General features: G+C 42.8%; 1 protein-coding gene across 9 annotated transcripts; it reads left to right on the top strand.

The window, feature by feature from the left end:
- The first annotated feature begins 218 nt into the window (after positions 1 to 218).
- On the top strand, positions 219 to 20,877 carry nfyc (nuclear transcription factor Y, gamma). 9 transcript variants are annotated; one of them, XM_065470919.1, is made up of 11 exons: positions 219 to 334; positions 11,061 to 11,167; positions 11,256 to 11,327; positions 13,017 to 13,130; positions 14,960 to 15,055; positions 16,099 to 16,275; positions 18,051 to 18,119; positions 18,564 to 18,722; positions 19,032 to 19,136; positions 19,279 to 19,338; positions 19,696 to 20,877. In XM_065470919.1, exons 2-11 carry the CDS (start codon positions 11,069 to 11,071, stop codon positions 19,813 to 19,815), a joined length of 1,071 nt encoding a protein of 356 aa, XP_065326991.1. In that variant the 5' UTR covers positions 219 to 334; positions 11,061 to 11,068; the 3' UTR covers positions 19,816 to 20,877. The 9 variants fall into 9 exon arrangements, with proteins under 9 accessions (XP_065326991.1, XP_065326993.1, XP_065326992.1 ...); XM_065470921.1 differs by lacking the exon at positions 219 to 334 and adding an exon at positions 889 to 976; XM_065470920.1 differs by lacking the exon at positions 219 to 334 and adding an exon at positions 3,313 to 3,430.
- The last annotated feature ends 222 nt before the right edge of the window (positions 20,878 to 21,099 follow it).

Below are 21,099 nucleotides of genomic sequence, written 5' to 3'. Positions count from 1 at the left end.
AGTCAATGAAATCACCTTTTTCCCCATTCCGATGCTCATTTTGTGTATCTGTGTATGTATATATAAAATGTATTTGTTGTTTTTTCCAAGTCACTTTGCCAGTTTTACTATAAATGAGGACTTGGAGATATATAGACTACCTGAGCAATTAACTGTTTAGTGAATCAAATAATAAAAATAAAAAAAACTGACGCTGTTTCTCAGGGAACGTAACCTCTACGTCATCGCGTTGGACTCTTTCCGGTTCGAATAGCAGCCATCTTGTTTCCCCTTGCAGGCTAAATAAAATAAATAATACGCTGAGCTGGACTTCACTTCGAACCCGTTAAAGAAAGTGAGTAAGAAATTAAAATTCATTTATATGTGGAGTGTTTACATGAAAGTTGTCCGTGTTGGCTGGAGGTAGCGGTAATTACTTCGCTTCTTTTCATTTGCTGTTCTTGACCAATAGACGATTGTTTTGGAAGATGAACATAGGCGCCATTTCCCTCCCCGCTCTCTGAGGCGCTTATTGGTGGCCCGCTGAAAGGATCACGGACGCTCAGGAAACTGATGTTTTGTGTCCACCATTTTGGCTCATATCTGAGCGATTGTCAGACAGACTGGCTATTTGCGCCTGACCCCGAATGGCGCCAGTTGCAGAACGAACTTAGCCCTAAAAACCTTGATTGGTGGAATCTAGTCCGAGGTTTGATTGGTCTGAAGGACAGATCCAAACGTTGTCTTTATTGGTTAGACTGTTTCTTCCTAGCATTGCAAACCTTTGCAAACTTTCATATGTTGGCAGGGCTCGCTGTCAGCTGGTAATTAAAATTACACACGCTGAGCGGTACAGCGCTCATCAGTCTGCATCCCCAGCAAGCTAACATTAACTCCACTAACGTTAGCATAAAGTCACCGTCGGCAGTGACCATCCTATTAGCTAGTATACTGCATGTGTCTTCCTACGCCTGCTCCGTTAAGCATTTCACAGTGGGTACGACAGCACTACAGTGCATCTTAGTATTTTGTAGTTTATTTAGCATCCTTTGTGTGACGAATATATACCGGCTTCCGTATGCTAGCGTTGAATATAGCATTGAATTCAGTGGCTCCTGTTAGCCGCTGTGTTGAAACCCAAACCTTATAATGTAGCGACTATTTGAAGTCAACCTCCGTGCTAAATGCTGGGGTGTTAAAGAGCAAAGCTTCTCTAGTCCTCGTGTGAATTCCCTGTGACGACTATATCATGCCTTTGTTTCCACTATTTAGTACTTGGAAAAAAAAAATCTTCACACAATGTTTAATTAATGAATACAGCTGTATTTTCAACCATACTAACCAAACAAAGTCATACAACATGAAGCTGCACCAAGTTAATATTTAGTTTAGTTATGCTTTAAACCTAACAGATATTCACCCCATTCTCACTACGACCTGTGTGCAGAAAACAATACAGTCTCTTTGTTGTGTTCCCACGAATATAAGAACTTAATAAAGAATAGGAGAGTTTAATCAGTTCTTATCAGCGGGACAAAAACGGTGTGCAGCTTAGTATACTTTATCTCACTAGAGGAGGTACGCTTTACGTCATCATTTGTGTGTAGGTTTAATTGAGCAGTTGAGATCATACTTAAAAAGCCTGGGATATTAGAGCACCTTAGACAGCTTAAGTAAGCTGTGTGCAAGTCACCCAGCTTACCATGTCGTTTTGCAGGTGCTCATGTGTTTTTCCATGTTTGCAGGTGAATGCATGGCTTGGCCTGGCTACCCTCAGGGTAGCTGCTGTGTTTATGAAACCCAACGTCTGGTTGGTGCATGTTTATCTCTAAACAGCGTCAGAGAAAGCAAACATGTTCCTGCTATGGGCAGTACAGGTCATGGGAAGGTCTCATTTCTGTGGTGACCTTGCCAGGTGTCATTACTGAGGCATTTTGGGTAGGCTGAATGCAGCTACAGAGAGCTGTTCGAGCATGGCAACAGCAGTGGAGAGATTAGTCTTTGTGCAGCTCTGCTCTAATCATTAACTGGATGTCTGTAGTACCTGCTCTAGTCCCCATGCTCCTCACAAAAATAGTAAAGGGAACATTTAGCTTTGTTTCTCTTGAGTCTATCTTGTGCTCTCGCCCTCCCTCCACTTGTTCTACCCCTCCCATCCTGTAGCAACTCTCCTCTCTGTCCTTCTCCATCCTTCCGGTCCCCACTCCACCCCCACCCCAGTTTTTCATTGATAGGGCAGTTTATTATCTTTCCCTGACTCTTGTGTAGCTGGATGTGTTCCTCTCTAAAGTCTGTATATTTTTTATTTTTTATTAAAGCTTAACCTTCGGGCTGCACCGCCACTTGGTCACATCTCAGCAGTTTACTCTCTAAGCTTTTAACAGGTTTGCCCATTAGAAGTAGAAGCATTTACGCCGTAGGTGGTGCATTAAACATCATGAGTTGTGCACATGAGTACTAAAATCACTCTCTTGAGTTGCACACTAAAGGTTTTTGTGTCGAAAGTATGCACATTTAAGCAATGGAGACTTAACAAGAAGGACATTGTGTGACATTGCTGACGTGTTTTTTTTTTGATGACGTTTCCATTGTGGAAGTTGCTGTGAGCACAGTTTTTGGGGTCAAGACAACATTGTCTTTGTTTACGGGTTTTCACCCATATCTCTTAAGTCTTGTTTATCCACAAATAGGATGAGAGTCAAATGAACTCTTTCTTTTTTTCTTTTTTCTTTTTTTCTTTCCTCCTTCTTCCACAACTGCTATCTAGTCAGCTGATTGTTCCATTTTGTACAAAGGCTCTCCATTGATTTGTTTTGCACAGAATAGTTTATTGTGTGTATTTGATTGACACTGTGTAGGATGTCATGGGATTTATAGTGGTTGCGTTAAGTTGCCTCATTAAATGTTCACATGAGTCAAAAAATTTGTTGAATGCAGTTTATCTAGCTAATTCATATTCTGAATAAATAATGCATGACCATGCATGTAGACATATTTGTTCCTCTGTTAGAATAATATTAAGAGTGATGTGATCTCATTGTTAGAGGTAGGCTGGCTGGAGGTTAGATGTTTTCGTTGTGTACCTGTGACTGTGAGCAAGGATAACTGAGAATGCAAGGACAAAATGTGCATGTGTGTGGGTGTGCATGTAAGACCGTGCACAGGTATGAGACAGGGAGTCTGTTTAGTATGCTTTTGTACTTTAAATCATGTGGATGCAACATGCGGCATCAATTCTGGCACTTGGTTCAGCCAATAAGGGGCCCGCATAGCTGCCTGCATCACATTGCCATCAGCCTGTACAAGCAGAGCGCAGGCGGGGCTTAGGGAGACATTTAGTTTGACATTGTAAATAAGCAGAGAGCAGTTGTCAGAGAGCAGCCCGTGGAAGCTTTCTCATCCGTCCAGCAGCAGGAGAAGTAGAGATCGCTTGAGGACAGACAATGGCAAGGCAAGCCACAACCAGCACACCCTCACGCACTCCCTGCAGAGCTTTCCACAACTTTATCTGCTCTTTTCCATCTATACTCATGTCTACTCTCTCTTCCTCTTTTCTTTTCCCTGACCCCTATCCTGCAGCTCAAGGTAACTTAGAGCAGGAAGTTGGCTGTCGGTAAAAGGGGGTTGGGCAGAGGAAAGAGGAGGAGCAGGGGATTTGTCAGAGCTGATTGGTGTGTGTGGCTACCAATAGTGTATGAGGACACAGTCGTCTCATTGGTTTCGAATATCGGAGTGAGGTGGGAGCTGGCTGCGAGGCGGGGTTTGAGTATCATGTAGCATGCTAGATTGATTACTCTTGAATGTTAAAGGGGAAGGAGGCTAGAGATTTTTGTCTGTGAGTCGGGAGTGCCGCTGTACTGTTTGCCTGCTGTTGCCTGCCGCTGTGCTGGTCCTTCTATTCCTTCTCACCTTCTTCTCTGCACCAGGCCAGGGGTCACCTCAAAGACAAACACATGGGTCGCCGGCTAGAGAGGAGGAGGAGGGTTAGGGAGCAGAAAAGGAGGAGAAAGGGAGAGAAGGTCAGCGAGTTGAGGGGACTTGGGCTGAAGAGAAACAGCAGAGACGGGGTTGTATGTCTAGGTTGGAAGAGGACATTGGGAGGCTGTTGAAGGAGACGGGGCAATGTGTAAAGGCAGAGTGGGGGAGAGAGAGAAAAGAGGGAGGGGTGGAAGAAGGGGGGGCTCGCTCTTCGCTCTGTGTCCGGGCTTAAAGCCTTTTTAAAGCCAGCCAGAGTGCCTTTTGTCTGTTGATACGATCAGGGGGACTGAAGGAAGTGAAGGAGCACGAGAGTTTTTCTGTCAACCTCTGTGCTGCCTCTGCTGCTGCTTTCAAGGAGACTTGGACAGGGCTGTCTGTTTCTCTCTATTCTGCTGTGCTCCAGGCCGTTCACCATGAAGGGCACAGGGGTAAGTCTGACAGCTGAACACATACACAGCGAGAAGACCTTAAGTTGTCTTTGTTTTTTTGTTTTTTTTAAAATGTCCACTTTTTGATGTTTCTCCATCACTCTGCAACGATGAGATGTCTGTCCTTTACAGCCATCCTCCCCCTCCCCCTCCCATTTCCTCCCCCTCCCCTCACCTGTCCTGTAGTTCTCACCTTGGGAGATTGGTGTTGTGCAATTTGTGTATTTACGTGCATGGCTGTCATCTACGTCCTTCATTTGTCATTTCAGTGCTATAAGGTTTTACAGAACGGTGTTCATAAAATAATATAGCTGTTTTGCATTATGTTTTCATCGTCGAATTTCACTTTGCATTATTACACTGTCTTTGGATGTCACTTGTTTTGACTTTGGACCAGTGTGCACACACAAACACGCTTCAGCACGCACTCAGTGCCCCGTTATCGACTGCATAGAAGTGCACGGCAGCCAGATACTGACTTTGTGCTTAGATGCACTCTGCTGTTTCGATGGTGTCCTTGGGCCCTGTGGCCAGAGTCTTGGGGTCGCTGGCCAAGACCCCACTTTTTCTCCTAATGTCCCAATTAACATTTTCGTGGCAGATGGTGGCGCAGAGTTCAGCAGCAAAGAAGACATCCATGTTAAAAGAAGATTTGCTGTATATGTGGAGAGGATATCTCTGAGAGTTGTTGTCACTGTTGGCGTCAGTAGTCCCCAGGGGTGGAGGTGCAGCTGGTTGCAGTGACCTCAGGACCCCCCAGGCCCCTCACCATGACAGTGCCAGACACCCAGATGGGACAGACTGTCAGCCTGTCAGCTTCAGGGGCAGAGGAGGCTAATAGTTTGATCTGATCTCTTCTGATGGAATCTGTGTAGGGTGCCTCTTCTCTCACTTTGCCTCTGACTCCGTGCCTCTCTCCTCCTTTTCTCCCTAATTGAAAGTTTCCATTGGTGCCTTTGACAAAACAAAGTCCCGTTGGGGAAAGAGCGAGCGAGCGAGCGAGGGAGATTGAGAGAGGGAGACTAAAAATAACTCTTAAGTTGAAGCCCTTGCTGCCAAATCCCAGGGTTGGCTGCTGTCTGCATGAGATTTGAATATCATTTGTACCCTACGCCGAACCATAGGCACACCAGGGGAGGAAAAAGTAAACGAAACACGCAAACCTCTTGCACATAGCTAGGCCTTTCCGCTCATCACTAAGGTGACCACAGCAACTGTAGGTTTACTCTTTTGTTAACGCCCCCACTGTGCTCTTACATGTGTACACTTTCACTAAAGACAGTGTGTGTCGGCACCCAGGGGGAGTTGGCTGTATCCCAGCTTGTAATATGCAGGTGCCTTTAGCCCTGCCTACTTTGACGCCAGAGACTGGGCCTAGCATTGGATGAAGGTCACAGGAATGTGAGATTGACTCCTGCAGTCTCTCCAACCGCACCGAGAGGGAACATGCAGAGGGAAGGAGAGGCCCAAGAAGAAGTGAAATTAAAAGCGGGATGCAGAACACAGCTAGTATCTACATTATGTGGTGTTTTCATTAGGCTTCTTAGAAAGTACACAGCCTGAACCGCTGGGGTCACTTAAGTGCTGCAGTGAAAGTTGGAAAACCTGCTCTTTTCTATCCTCCCCCTCTCCGTCCCCTTCTCTCTTTCATCTCTCTCTCTCTCCCTCCCCCCCTCTCTGGTTTCTCTCCTCTGTTGAATGACCTTGGGAGATCAGTGACTAGCACTTCCTGGAGTTGGCTTGAAGCAGAACCAAGGGCAAAGTTTACAGGGCCGTTGGGTCGGCTAGATCGGTCCAGCCATGCCAAAAGGATGTTACGCTGTAGGTCAAAGTGAGCATGTGTGTCATTAAAATCCTGTCTGTTCATATTTAATTGTACCACCATCTGTGAAACCACTGCGTGCATTTGAGTAGTTAATCTGTAATTCTTGGCTGCGAACTTCTTGTTTTTTGTTTTTTCCTGAGTAGATCATTTACCCTGTATGCTGTATCCTTGCCAGTTTATTTCTGACTGGTATTTGTGATCGGGTTCAGCACGGTTAGTGCTTTAATATTTGAGAATTTGTGCATACACTCATTGGATTTATGACCACGATTTAACATCAGTGTTTGTTAGTGTGACGTTTGTTACTTAGGCTGTATTTGTTCCAACAGACTGAGTGCACTAAATCAGGATAAAGCTGTCTTATTAAACAGTCATCATTAAACATTGGTTAGATTCTCAAATGTCCAAATGATATAGCTTGGTTTATGTGAGCAGATTTCTACCTTACGTGACCTTCCTCCAGAAATGCCCACTCTGCATCACTGACAGTTTTGTGACAAAGCAGCATGTGGAAATTTAACTTCTTGCCTAAGACCTCTCAGTGGACCAGTGACTATCCAATAGCTGGTATTATATCTTAGAAAAAAATCACACCTTTCTTCTTGGTGGTAACTAGTCTATGTGGGTATGTATTTACTCTTTGTCCAGGCTGACGTTTGAAAGTGTGAAGGGTACAATGCAGAAGGTTACTCTGAGGTTATAATACGCACAGAAACCGAAAGTAATCTATTTCTTCTGTCAACTCAGTTGTCTTTATATGTGCAAAGATATGATAACCTTGGGAATTGAAAGGAGAGTTGTAAAACAAGAAGTCACTCTTTAAAATTAACTCAGCTGCTGTAGTAGCTGTCATGCAGTTGTACACTAATCTGAAAAAATGGTTAGATAGTGATAACTCTTTATGTTCATATTTAATATTACTTTAAAAATGGTCAACCAGCTTTGAAGATTCAGTATAAGTATATAAAGGTTCAGTATATGATTCACTTTATCTTAGCTTTACATTTGCTTACACGTGACGTGACAGAGAGATCTGAGATGAGCTGCCTGCTTCTTCATCATCCATGACGGTGATAGCGATACTGAAACACCTCAGTGAAAAGTTCACTCGGTAGCCTCGAGTAGGGCTTCAGGTTCTCCCACACTGCCTCGACTTGTTCACTTTCAAATATGCTCCTCAGAATTGGGCTCAGTTTACACAGATTGTCAGGTCATTAAGAGGGCAATTAAAAGCAGAACATTTCACTTTAACTAGAGACCAGTTAATTAATTCCAACTCTGTTATCTCGCACATTGTCACTGTGCAGAAAGAAGCACATTGCTTCTTCTTCTTTTCTCTTTCACTTATCTTTAAAATCTTTAAAAAAAAAACCAAAACGGATCAGCCAAGCGATACTATCTCCTTGTTTCCAGTTTGCTGCATTTCTGCCTGCCATCTAGCCGGGGTCCTATCGGGTTTATTTGGACAGGAATTGAAAGCTCATGTAAAGCGGTGTGATGTCAGAGTTCGAGCGAGACGCCAGTGCTGCTGTGAATGGCCACGTAATGTGACGTGCCAGAAAGAGTGGGGAGGGAGGTGAGGATGAGATAGAGATGCAGGGCCCGGCTGGCAGAACAGCATTAGCGCTGATTCAGCTGCTGGAAGCCGAGCAGCGTTGACTTTCTCAAAGAGATCAGGTGAAAGTAAGACAAGACAGAAAATGCAAGAAAAGCATACTCGTGAGTGATAAAGGGAGAAGGGAAGCACTAGGAGAAGAGACTGTAGGGGCTGCTGAAGGAGGAAGAGCAAGTTGCTGTGTTGGAACGAAGTCGACGAGGTCGAGACGTTTGTCCTCAAAGATGCACACATAGAAAAGAGCTGAAGGAAACCCAACACCAGCGATTCTGTCTCAATGACCTGATGAAGGACAACAGAGCTGCAGGGAAGAGGAGAAGAGAGAAGCACAGCAGAGAACAACACCATGTACCCTAATATAGCAACAGCAGCAGATTAGAACAACGCAGCAGGAATGAGCTTGTCAAGTTCATTGCGTGATTCAACAGAATAATTTGGAATTTTTAGCAATAGCGAGTCTGCTTCAAAGCAAACACAAGCACAACATTTACAGAGACTTTATCTTGAGTGACTGATAACGCTCCCCATAAGTAGTAAGAAGTGAACTGGACTAGCAAGAAAATTCTTTAGTACTAGTACAAGTTTCCATTTAAGTAGTGCTTTAAAGCTTACTGAACTGAAATATGGAGGTAAATGGTGCTTATCCCTTCAGATAAAATAAGCCGTCTTGACTTTGCATCAATCTCCAGACCTTTTTCGTGTCTTACAGTGTTGACATTTATTAGCTTTTGAGGAGATTCAACATTTTTTTTTCGTGCAGAGGATAGCCCCATTCACTGTGTTTATTTGACAAGGGTAGGCCCAGACCATAGAAGGTGTTGCACAAAGTCAGCGGAATAGGCTCCCACGCAAACTTTCCATTGATGCAAAGCCTTGGGCAATTTGGTTATGCAGTTATATACTCGGTAGAATATGCTACCAAGCTGGAGGAGCAATGCTCAAGGGCATGTTGACACTTAGCCTTCTCTCTCGCTTATATTGTTCTGTTGCTTTTTTCCTCTCTCACGCTTTAGCATGCCTCTCCTCACATATGCTTTCTCATTTCTTCTCACATATCGACTTCCCCTGCACCTCCCCTCCCTCCTTTTGCCGCTGTGGTTAATGTAGTTGCGTATATTTACATTGAAGGTCACAGGGTCAGAAAGAGGGGGTTGGGGGTTTGTGTGTGGTTTGATATTGGCACACTCTAACAGCTTTAGTTTATGAGAAGTGAAGTGTATAAGGGCGCAGGAGGAGGAACTTGGGAGGTTTATGTGTTTTATAGTTGCCGTTTTATCGCTGATAGGGCTTCTGCAATCTTAAGCCTAATTATTTGTTTCTAATCATCCTATTTAGGCAGTTTGAACCACACAGTCTGACATACAATGCACATTCATTGATACCAAAGGTTGTCTTGTTTACAGTTGATGTTTACAAGATGATGTGTTATGTGGATGATGCTTATTTTGTTCATTCCGTCTTTGGGTTCATGCTGTTGCAAAGTACTTGGAGGCAGCAAAAGAACTGGCAGAGGTCAGTCCACCTGTCTTATTTGGGAAGAATGGAGGAATTTAAAAAAAAAAAGAAAAAAAAAAAAGCTACAATTCCCATCAGTCATTCCTGCCCTGTGGGATGCTGGGATTGTTCTGGAGACTGCAGGTTTTCAATCAACCTTGAAATGCAACTGGACACTGGAGCGTCAGACAGGGAAGGAGAGACACTGTCAAGGTCAATCACTAGCCTGGCATGCCATAGCTACAAGCGGCCTGATTGATTTATATAAAGCCCCCTCTCCCCCCTCTCTCACCCGGCATTCTGTCTTATCGATTTAGGCTACTGTCTGTCGAAAACTGAACAACAGAACAGGATGCAGCAGTGCTTCTTCTATATTATTCTACTGATGCAACTTGCAGGAGATTCAGTCTTTCCTGTCAAAAATCAATCAGGTAACGAGCCTGCATCCAGAATCAGTCGTTCATTGGTTTAAAATATTTATAACTGCACTTAAGCAGTGCAGTTAAAAGAGCTGATGTGGCCCCAAAGTCAAACAGTCCCTTACAACAAAGCTGTGACTGAACCTAGAGGGAGAGACACTGGATGGCGTGTTTGAAAGGCTGTTTCTTGTATTGTATTGGTCTGTCAGCTGAACCAGACATGGAACTATTCATGTTTGTTGGCCCAGGGTGAGAAAAGAAAAAGAGAGAAGCCCCCCCCCCCCCCCCCCCCCTCATTCTTCTAACATTTTCTTTATAGTGACATATCTCCTTTTCTTCCACTCTGTGTCTCCCTTTTTCTGTCTTGTTTGACCCACATAGCTGGTTTGCATAGCAGTGTTGCTGTGGCCCTGTCTGTCTCTTACTTCCCCTAAAGTATCTATCTAAAGCCTTTGGCACTTTGTCTTAGCGCTGGATTAATGCTGAACTGGACAAGGCACTAGCCCTCCCACAGCAACACACACAAACACATCCGGTCTCTCTTGAGTAGCTTTACACACTCATCTCTTGTTCTGTCCCTTCACGTTTCTCCGTCTTCTCCCTCCTGCTCAATCTTTTCATCGAGGTAGGGAGAAAAGGGGGAGAGTGAGGTGCAACGCTCAGGGCACTTGAAGCTCTACATGCTCAGACAGGCCGGCTAATATTCCTCCAGCAGATTCCTGGCATGCCATAGTAACCTGCTGGATCCTCTTTCAACCGTCAGACCCTCTGTAGGAGCTCTGGCTGTGTTAGCAGGAATTTATTTCAATTTATTTGGATGGTTTGTGTCTCTGCGTGTCTTTGCAAATTTGTCAGTTTGCCATTAGGTTATTTCTTTATGGCACAAACACACCTGTCTCTCTTGCGTCTGTTGCTTCAACATTGTTCACTTGCGGGCTCACCAAAAGCAGTTGACTTCCACATGATGTGCGTGTGTTTGTAGAGGAGCTGCAGCTATGTGCCAAAGGTGAGGGACCCATTCATAATCATGGAGTGTGCAGCCGGTCTATTGGTGGGTTCTTAGGCTTGTCAACATCCCACAGGGACAATAATAGAAGCCTGCCTGGGTTCTATTTTCAATTTCACTGTATTATAATTATAGACTTTGATAGGATATGTGGTTCTGACACACAGGAAGAGCTCTGTGCAGTAAGGCCTTGTTTTGCAATGGTGTTACATTCTTGATCTGTCTCTGAATCTCCATGTTGCTTGTTTTTTGCTTTGTAATGATCGATCGTTTTCTTGTATCCATCTCATCTTCTTTCTTTTCTTCCTCTGAGCAGATTAGAAGATGTCTGGAGATGGTTTTGGAGCCACGGGCAGCGATGCCCAGCAAACACTGCAGTCCTTCTGGCCTCGTGTCATGGAGGAGATCAGGAACTTGACTGTGGTACGTAGACAAATAATACAGAAAAAAAGGAAAAAGTCGCAGTTTCAGCTTTATTCTGTACTTAACTGTATCAATCTGTTGTCCTCAGAAGGATTTCCGTGTGCAGGAGTTGCCTTTAGCCCGAATCAAGAAAATCATGAAGTTGGATGAGGATGTGAAGGTAAGAGGAGAACCTGAATAATGAAACTGAGAGAGAGGGTGTATATTAAAAAGAACTAGATATCTTTATTACTATGCCTTTCATGAAGGGTGTGTCATACTTGTTTTAAAGAACATGCTATCAAAAGCGGGAAACGTATAGCTTAATCCTAGGCCCCCAAAATAAAAAAAAAAAGTATCTTGTGAGGTGATACTCCACTTCCCTGCAGATATATTTTCTCATGGTGTTTTTTGACAGACGTGCAATAAAGAGCTCTGTCCAGCGTGTTGGGTCAAAACGTTCCATAGCTGGTGATTTGGGTTGTGTCTGGTAACTGTGAAGTTACATAACATATAATTCACATACCAGACCACACGGTGACCTCTCGTGATCCATCTATATGGAAGGGACTACTCCAGTCCCCTGGGACAGGACAAATTATGGCAAAATGTAGTTCTGTTGTTTTCATTTAATTGGTTACCCATTTGATATTTCTAGTTTAACTTTATTTTCTGACAAAAATGTATTGCCGTGTTGGAAATTGTTGATTCATTTGAAGCTTGGTTCTTATCAAGTTCTTGGTCTGTGGCTTTTTGTGCTCAGACCACTCAATAAATGGACTCAAAGATGCAATTATTATTTCATAATTAAAGATAATTTTTCAATTAAAAAGTTGTATCAACTCTTTGCATTCAGCAGCCACTGGTGATAGTAGCTCTTTTTTTTGTATGAAATGGGTTTACATTAAAACATTATCGATGCGTGAAGGAATAATTGGGCATCATTTTGTGACATTGCAAGACCTGCAGTGTAGCAAGTAGCTAGTTAATGTGATTTATGTAAAAAGCTGCTAATGCAGACATTTGTAGCAGTGAACTGCTTTTTGGTTTTAAGATTTCTTTTTTTCCACTTGTGGACTTTTTAAAATAAAACCCACTTTGCTGGGAATTGCACTTCATGTTAATGGCTAAAATGAACCAGAAGAATATTACAAGTTATTACAGATAAAAGCTTTGATTTTGGCCATATTGTAATACCACTGCTACATTTGAAGATCTGCTCAGGTTAACATGGCTTTTTTTTTTTTTGATGTGTCAGAAGGAACCACTCCACCAGGCAGTTATGAGTCATGGAGGAGTGATCCCCCCCCCATTGCACCTGATTGTCAGCCAGGATTGTTCATAGCCTCTAAAAAGAAAGCCTCTGCACTGTGTTTGTGTGTGGCTTGAGTATGGCGTGTCAAGAATGCTATCCCCTTAGTTAAGCAGCAGCTTACAGCGGTAAAGAGATCAGGAGATCACTAACATATCTGAAGGAAAGACCCTTCTGTCCGTCCTGACACAGCACCTTGCACAGATGCAGTGCAAGCATGTGTGAGTGTTATAGCGTCAGTACAACTGTTCATTTAAGCATTGCTATTATGAACATATAAGAAATACATTTTTATGGGAATTGATTTTAGAGTTCAGTGCTTATGAGCAGAAAGAAATGGATTAAAGGTACCCACTCAACTCTGCGTAAGCATCTATGCTAGTAACTACGCAGTCTTTATTTAACAAGTGAATGTATCTGTTGGTTATTTTTGCAGCAGCTGTGACTTTGATGTGGCCGGCTGTGACTGAGGTCCTGAGCGATTCATGTAATTGCTGATGTTTGATTGATGGACTCTGGGTGTGTTTAACCAGGTGTAACACTATCTCTACTGTACAGATGATCAGTGCAGAAGCTCCGGTCCTGTTTGCCAAAGCAGCTCAGATCTTCATCACAGAGCTCACCCTCAGGGCGTGGATCCACACTGAGGACAACAAGCGACGCACACTACAGGTTATAGACATATCTTTTTTGTTTATATTTAAACTCCTCCATATGACATGCTTTTTTGTAATCCTTAGCAAATCCTACTTTAAGTGGATTGGACCTCCTGATACACACACAGCCCCAGTTGTAATGCTTACTTGACCTTTCTTCTTTCTGTCTCCCAAATTCATCCCTTTTCCCACACTCTGACATCAATTGGCTAGCTTTTTGGTTTCGTGCTTCTTATTCACTAAGTGCCAGTGTAAGTGTGCATGTACAAGCAGAGACCCCATACCAGCATCCCCTTGAGGACTGTCTCTCTGTTAAGTTCCTTCTCCCTCCATTCACTTTAAAAGCAAATCCAGGCGGGTGCCGGTGACCCACTTTTCCCCTGGTGCCATTTAGCATCCTCTGCTGTACCAGAGTTGAATAAAGGTGGGGCCTGGAAAGATACAGATGAAAAAGGAATCGGAGAACATGAAAGCACTGACGGAAGCGGTTGAGAAAAATCAGTCTGGAGTATGTCTCACCTGGATGTCAAGTAGAGAAAAACTGTGGAGCAGAACATGAAAGCCCTTAAGTCCACTTTATCCATTCACATACCTCTGAGAGATTAGCAGTCCATGGATATGTTTGTGTATGCCAACGCAGGTAGAAAGAGGAGAAAATCTATCTTATCACAGTTTGTCTTGCGCTGAAGGCCTGCTTTGGAAGTACACTCATTTTGGTGTTAATATAGCTCTGTCCCTAATGGTAGTCCTATTTTTTTTTATTTTTTTTTTATTGGTCAAGAAACTGTTTTTTAGAGCTCTGCAGTGCACACTTTAAAATAGAAACTTCATCTACTGTGACTGTGCACACGTTAATTGCCTTGTACACTACAGATGACGCATTAGTTGCATGTGATGCTTCACTTCATGAATACAGGATTTTTTTTCATTTACCTAAGTGAGGGAAAGTGGTGCCCTCCATTTCCACACGCATACACATGTAGAGCCTGATCCTTTTGTGAAGAGGGCACGCCAATTGGGGTCACCATAGCAACGCTCATCAATAGAACAAGTGTGGATGTGACCTGATGTTACCAGATATTAATCAAGGTACTAAATATAGCCTCTAGTGAAGGGGAGGGTCACAATGGAGGGGGGTGGGGGGTCCTGACAGCCAATATCCTGTGGAAAATTCCACAGAGACAGCACACTGGTGTGGATATAGGAAGGGGTATAGAAGCAGAGCATGTGCTCATGAGGGCAGGAAAGTGTCATTCCTGTTCATTTACACTTATCTCACACACACATGTGCGATTCTCACTGTGGTCCTCTGGTGGTGGGTTTATTATTCCGTTTGCCTTTAGTAATGTTTTGTTTGGAGACAGTGTTAGTGAATCACACAATTAATCATCAATTTGATCTGCTAGAAGTCAAAACTCGTGTAGAACAAAGACGTTTATGGGTAGACCAGCATGTTTTGACTTGGGTGCTCTAGAGGTCGATTTGCATGTGGATGAATGTGTTAGGGTGTTTTTGGTTCCCTGCGTAATACCTTTTATATGATAACCCTCATGAAGATATGTTGGTCTAGCAACACAGTCCTTTTGTATACTGCATGTGTTGCTAGAGGTTTGAGCTGACTAACTGATTAAGCTCTAAATGTATCCTTTAAACTCAAATATTAAAGCAAACACCCATCTAAGTACTACTAGGAACTGTATTCAAATCTCCCTTGTCTGGTTGTTTTGGGAGTGATGACCTCAGACCTAGAGGCATGTTTATAAATAGGTGGCTGCGCATATAGAATTAGCATAATTAAGCTCTGACCTCTTTGCTTGACTTTCTCTTTATATTTTATATTCACAGAGGAATGACATTGCCATGGCAATAACAAAGTTCGACCAGTTTGACTTCCTGATTGACATCGTGCCCCGGGACGACCTGAAGCCTCCCAAACGACAGGTAGGAAAGCGGCCTCATTATAGTATTTATTACCTACACTGTGACAGGGAAACAGCTGGTATCTCATTAAAGTTACCACAGGATAAAGAGCTGATGATTTGGGTATTCATCTCAGGTACTTTCCATTGTTGGCAACCTGGAGGTGCTGTAAACATCCTTGACTGGAAGCTGAGGTTTTGACAGCGAGGGCTTTCAGTCGGATGTTTGCAGCGTCTTATTGCCTCAGACCGCCAACAGTAACCTCAGTGATTAAACTAGTTTGTGGAAGCTGGTACCATACAGTGTCTGCTATAATAAAGTGTTAAAACCATGACTCCGGTCAGGACATAACTCAGTGAAGATGCTGAAAGAAAACTGCTTAAAATGTTATGGCAGGCGATTAATGGCCAATATCAGTTACATTAAATTGATGTATAAGGAACTTTCAAAGATGGAGGAGTGAGATATTTAAATTTGCTGTCACGTAGACTGTCTCCAGACATGTAAACATCCTACACTCTCAGCTGTGTTGTCATGGAGCTGGGAGAGGGGTGTTTACGCTTCTGGTGATGGAGAAACCTCATCAAGACGAAGCCTGCTCATTAGTGAATTACAAAACAAAATGATATGGCTCGGTGTTTATGGACAGTTTATTGGGTTTTAAGTTTAACACCTGTATACCAGCTCAGCATTTAAGGTGCTGAACTGCCCTGATTTATCTGACAACCCTGATGTTACATTTCTGTTGCTGGACCAGGGAAAGCATGCCAGCGGTTATCACATTATTAAGTTTCATTCGATTTGTAAGTTACCCCTTTAGCATTACAGGTTGTAATATTGAAATTTTAAGGCTGATTAGCACCAACACATCACCTCAGCATGCCTCCAGACTTGCATTGCATGTTATCAACCAGTATGGATGGATCTTGTACCCAGATTACATTACTCTTCCCCAGTCACATCCCATCAGTTATTTATCAGACTCGGTCTACCGTTACACCGTTAAAAATAATTCATGGAGATGCAACGGACTGATAGGCGTCCAATGTGTGTATGTTTCTCAGGAGGAGATGCGTCAGTCTGTAGCTCCAGCAGAGCCAGTGCAGTACTACTTCACCTTGGCCCAGCAGCCCGGAGCCGTGCAGGTGCAGGGCGCACAGCAGGGCCAGCAACCTGCTGCGCAGACAGCGGCTACCATCCAGCCCGGACAGATCATCATCGCACAGCCGCAACAGGGACAGGTACGGTTAGCAATGTGCTGTGTAGTGCACGTCGCAAGGAAACACTCAGAGTGAAACCAACTGCAAAAACAAATTCTGCAAATTCCCCGTTAGACTCATGTATGGTACTTTAGAGGGAAAAAAATTGGTTTCATTGTGTGTTGGAGTAACACCTGAAAGATGACCTCTTTCTAGAAGTCCTCTTCCTAGAAGTCCTAGGAGTCTCGTATTTCTTGGATTGACTCACTGGATTTATTGATATTATTCGTAGCTAACATGTAGGAGCTGACCACTCTCCTGCCAGCAGGATTAATAGGACATCAAAACACACCCAGCAAATCCAGCTTTACACATACATGGACACCTTGCACACAGGGAACAGAACGTTCCCTGATCTCTTATTTACTCAACTTTAAATACGTCTTATTATGGAAGCAAAAACAAAGTAATTTACACAGTTACTGTAATATTGAGTCCAAAATAGAGGCGTTGTATAGCGGCATATCATATTAGTGATAGAGGGGTATATGCTGCCCTAGAAACTTGTCCTCAACTTCATAAATACTTCCTGTTTGAGCTAAAAGACAGGAGAAACTGTTAATCAATAACCTCTTAATGGAACAACGTCCCCATTTATATACAAACAAATACACACTCAGAGTCCTAGGATGAGGTTTTTCTCCTGAGGGTTCTGCATTTTCACCACCCATCGAGATAACAAGCACGCATATGTAGGGGCACCATTCAGTTCATCTCTCTAATTATTTCATTCCTGCTACTTTTTCTGCTGAGCACTCCTCCTCTCCGGTTTGCTCTCTGCATGTCATGTAGCCTTGCTGCTGGGCTGGTGTGATGCTTCATGCTGCTTCAGCACACTGCCTGTAGCTGAGCTGTCATACTTGTTTAGACCTGGTGTGATTCACACTCCTGCTCCTGCTGCAGTCCCAAGTCACACTTTGACACTAACCTTATGTAGACTCAATCTTTGACTGTTTACAAGGTGGCACTTTAAAAAGGTGGGATTTTAACTCCGTTTTAAATTAAAATCTGTTAAATTTTGAAGCTTTGCAACATTTCTCTGATTGTTTTTATCCACTTAGTAATGTCAGGACTAAAGGTTACGTAGTTGTCTATTCAAATGACATAATTCCCATGTGAAAGACGGAGCTGATTGGATTACTTCTAACTCATCAGACAGATGTCATGTTTGGTACAACAGATTTGGAGTGCGCATTAAGGTGTTAGCAGTAGTCCTGCAGGATGAAGAAGTATAAGTCAGTGCAGAGATTAAAATGAGGCGAGTTCCCATTTCACATCCTTTATTTGTGCGTCTGTGTGTGGTGCTTTCAGTGTCACTAACTGTCAGTGCTGTACCGATTCTGTCACTTTTCTCTCAGGTCAACAACCCTCAAAGTACTTAAAATCTGCAGTTGGCCTTTGTTGAGCTTCTGTAAATGCAACTGTGATGTATTTTATACATTTTTAACAACCTGTTCAGTTACCACCATGTTTTCTTTTTGGGGGTTTTTTGGGTTTTTTTGTTTTTTACAATTTAATTTTTATCATTTCACATCATCCTTTTTATCACCCTCCTCCCGTTTTACTTGCATATTTCATAAACATGCTCGTAAATGTCATCAACTGCCTATATGCCACTGTTTGCTGCTCCTACATTTCAATCTTTCTCTGCATACGTGCCAGTTACGCTTACGTTTTTGTGTTGAGTTTGTGCACTCGCTGCTTTCTCACTATGTGTCTTTCTCTCATTTTCCCATTTCTTTTCTGTCGGCCATCAGATGTTGCAAGGTGCCACCATGCAGCAGTTACAGCAGGTGCAGGTGCAATCACAGGGCACGCCCATCACGGTAAACACACATGCTTTCATATGTTTGCTAACCACACACAGAGAAAGAGGCCACTGCTTTGTGCCACAGCCTCTTAGGTGATGGCCGCCTACAAACTCTGTCCTGCTCAGGTGACTGAGGTCTTTAGGGGTGATTGTCACATGATCCTAAAAACCACCACCTGATCTCACTCTGCAGACAGAACAGAGAGAGAGGACGTGAAACCTGCATTTTCACGTTATGTGCCTGAATCTTATTGTGCCTGCTTAATAAGCTACTCGCAGACTTAAAATTTAAGGATACCTAGGCTTCCAACTCCTGGTTTAAGATTGATTGTACTCCAGAAAAGATAATGATTTACTGCTTCCTTGCTTAACTACATGCTTCTGCTACGTAAACAACTGGTTGCATCTGTTTAATGTTTATCTGTGTTTTTCTTCTCTTTTCTGCTCTTGTCTGCATTAGAGTGCACCTGTCGCCATGCAGGTGGGTGAAGGCCAGCAGGTGCAGATTGTCCAGGCTGCCACAGCCCAGGGTCAGGCTCAGACAGCTCAAGCCCAAGGCCAGACCATGCAGGTCATGCAGCAGATCATCACCAACACTGGAGAGATCCAGCAAATCCCAGTAAGAAATGACAGGATGGAAAAGGAAATTATCAGTTTTGTTTTGTTTTTTAAAGAGAGATGATTTACAGTGTAATGTGTTTGCTGCATGATGTTGTTTGATATTGTGGTGCAAGACAAACATGTGAATTTGACATCCATCAGTATTTGATGGGAGCTGTTAAGTTCGAAAAGGTTAAAAATTCACTAGAGGAACGTTAAGGTTTCTCATTCCTGTAGTCCAGAGCAGGAAAATGGCTGTGACCTCTGTGCTCAAATGACCTTTTCTCTAAACCAAACTTTGTCTCCCCCTTGTGTCGGTTGGCTGTAGGTACAACTAAATACGGGACAGCTGCAATACATCCGCCTAGCCCAGCCCGTCTCTGGAGCACAAGTGGTCCAGGGGCAGATTCAGACTCTTGCAAACACCCAGCAGGTAACCCTCCAACAGCAAGAAATCCAGCTGATGTCCAAGCACGTAGTTGTAGTAAACTATGACTGGATGTGTTTACACTTGTCAGTTATGGTATGAAGCTGCTTGTGAATCCCAGTGAGTGAATAACTTGCTCTCTCTTTAGATCACACAGACAGAAGTACAACAAGGACAGCAGCAATTCGGCCAGTTTACTGATGGCCAGGTAACACATGCAACAAATAAATACAATTTTGTAATTTGAGTGTTTTATTTGTTTTCAGGTGACAAATGGCACATTGTTCTTATTTACGCTTTTCTATCTTTCTTGGATTGTCTCATTTTAACTACTTAAACTACTGGCTGATAACCAGTGGACATTTGCACTTCTAAATCCTGTTAATTCAAACAGTAGAGGGAATTGTTATCAGAAGATCATAAATTAAATGTCTTATTGAGCATTTTTAATGTCATCTTGTAACAATGAAAGGTGTGTAATCCACTAAGATCTAATAAAAAAAAAAGCCCACAGAAAACCGAACACACAACCTTAAACCTCACAATCTTTCCTCCTTTTTCTCAGCAATTGTATCAGATACAGCAGGTGACAATGCCAGCAGGACAGGAGCTGACCCAGCCAATGTTCATCCAGTCTACCAACCAGACAACTGACACACAGGTCACGCAGGTCAGCACTGAATGAGCCCTGCCAGGAGACTTTCTCCTCTCACACATACAGCACGCACACCAGCCCGCGCGATGCAGACGGATGCCATCAACTTTGACAAAAAGGACTCTCAATAATTCATTTTAAGCACGGCTCATTGCAACGAGGGACCTGAAATCTTGTAACACTCATTTTTTGTAATAAATTTACTACACTGGATCAAAAACCAAAGGGACGCTGATTGACTCTTTCACAATCATACGTTATAATCATCCAATCTTAGACATGGTGTACCTTTTTGTACTTGTGTCACCCTTATTGAATGGATGACTTTACGTTGTGCATCCACTTCCACAGTCCCTGACAACAGTCTTTGCACAGACTAAATTTATTCTTCTTCCTGTCATTTCCAACCTTTTACAGATTTTTAGACTATAAAGTGTTGATGTTTTTCCCCCGACACCTTACTCTTCATTTGGAAATGAATTTGGAAAATGTCCGTCTTTGTCTACAGAAGCTGCTCTAGGTTTAGGGTAGCCATGGGAAGTTTTTTTTTTTTTATTATTATTATTATTATTATTATTATTATTAATAATAATAAAAACCCTACCTTACTCATTGTTTGTCATGTAGTTGGATAAAAGTAAACCATATACCTCAGATATCACTTTATACACCAAGTCAATCTAAGGGATAGTGAAGAGGTTGAGGTTTAAGGATATTTTCATGTAGTTTGTTGTGTTTTCCATAATGATGATGACGCATGACTTTACGTTGTAAGGGCTTCAAACTGTACAGGCTATTTGTAAATGTGATGAAAGGCGGGGTGTGTTTGCGATGGAAGCACACGCACATTCATCCTTACTCTTCTGATTATCTCCCCCCCCCCCCCCCCCCCCCCCCCCCAAAAAAAAAAAAAAAAAAATCCCTTTGTCCTTAGAGTGGGGAAACTTTTTTCTGCCTCTATGCAGTTTCACACAGCCCTCTCGGCTTGGGTGGTTTTTGAGTCTCGAGTCTTGTGCCCTGGTTTAAGTCTCATGTACAAACACATGACTCCGTCTGGAGGGGGAAAAGCACCCTTTTTATAGAACTCTCCTTTTTTTTTCAATGAGTGTTTTTCTTTTGGCTTAAAATGATGTTTGGCCCGATATATTGCCCATTATTTTTATTTTTTTTTTGTACAGTAATGAGTATTATCAATGTTATTATTATTGTTGTTTTTGCATGTAGTTCAAACTGCCAGCATGACATGCAATAGATAGGTACAATTTTATTTTTGATGTTCCTGTTTTTTTTGTAAACAAACTTTGTGACGAAAAA

The sequence above is a fragment of the Pelmatolapia mariae genome, linkage group LG22 (genome assembly GCF_036321145.2).
Source record: "Pelmatolapia mariae isolate MD_Pm_ZW linkage group LG22, Pm_UMD_F_2, whole genome shotgun sequence".
Taxonomy (NCBI): domain Eukaryota; kingdom Metazoa; phylum Chordata; class Actinopteri; order Cichliformes; family Cichlidae; genus Pelmatolapia; species Pelmatolapia mariae.
The sequence above is the reverse complement of the archived record's forward strand: the minus strand, read 5'-3'. Positions and strand labels throughout refer to the sequence as shown.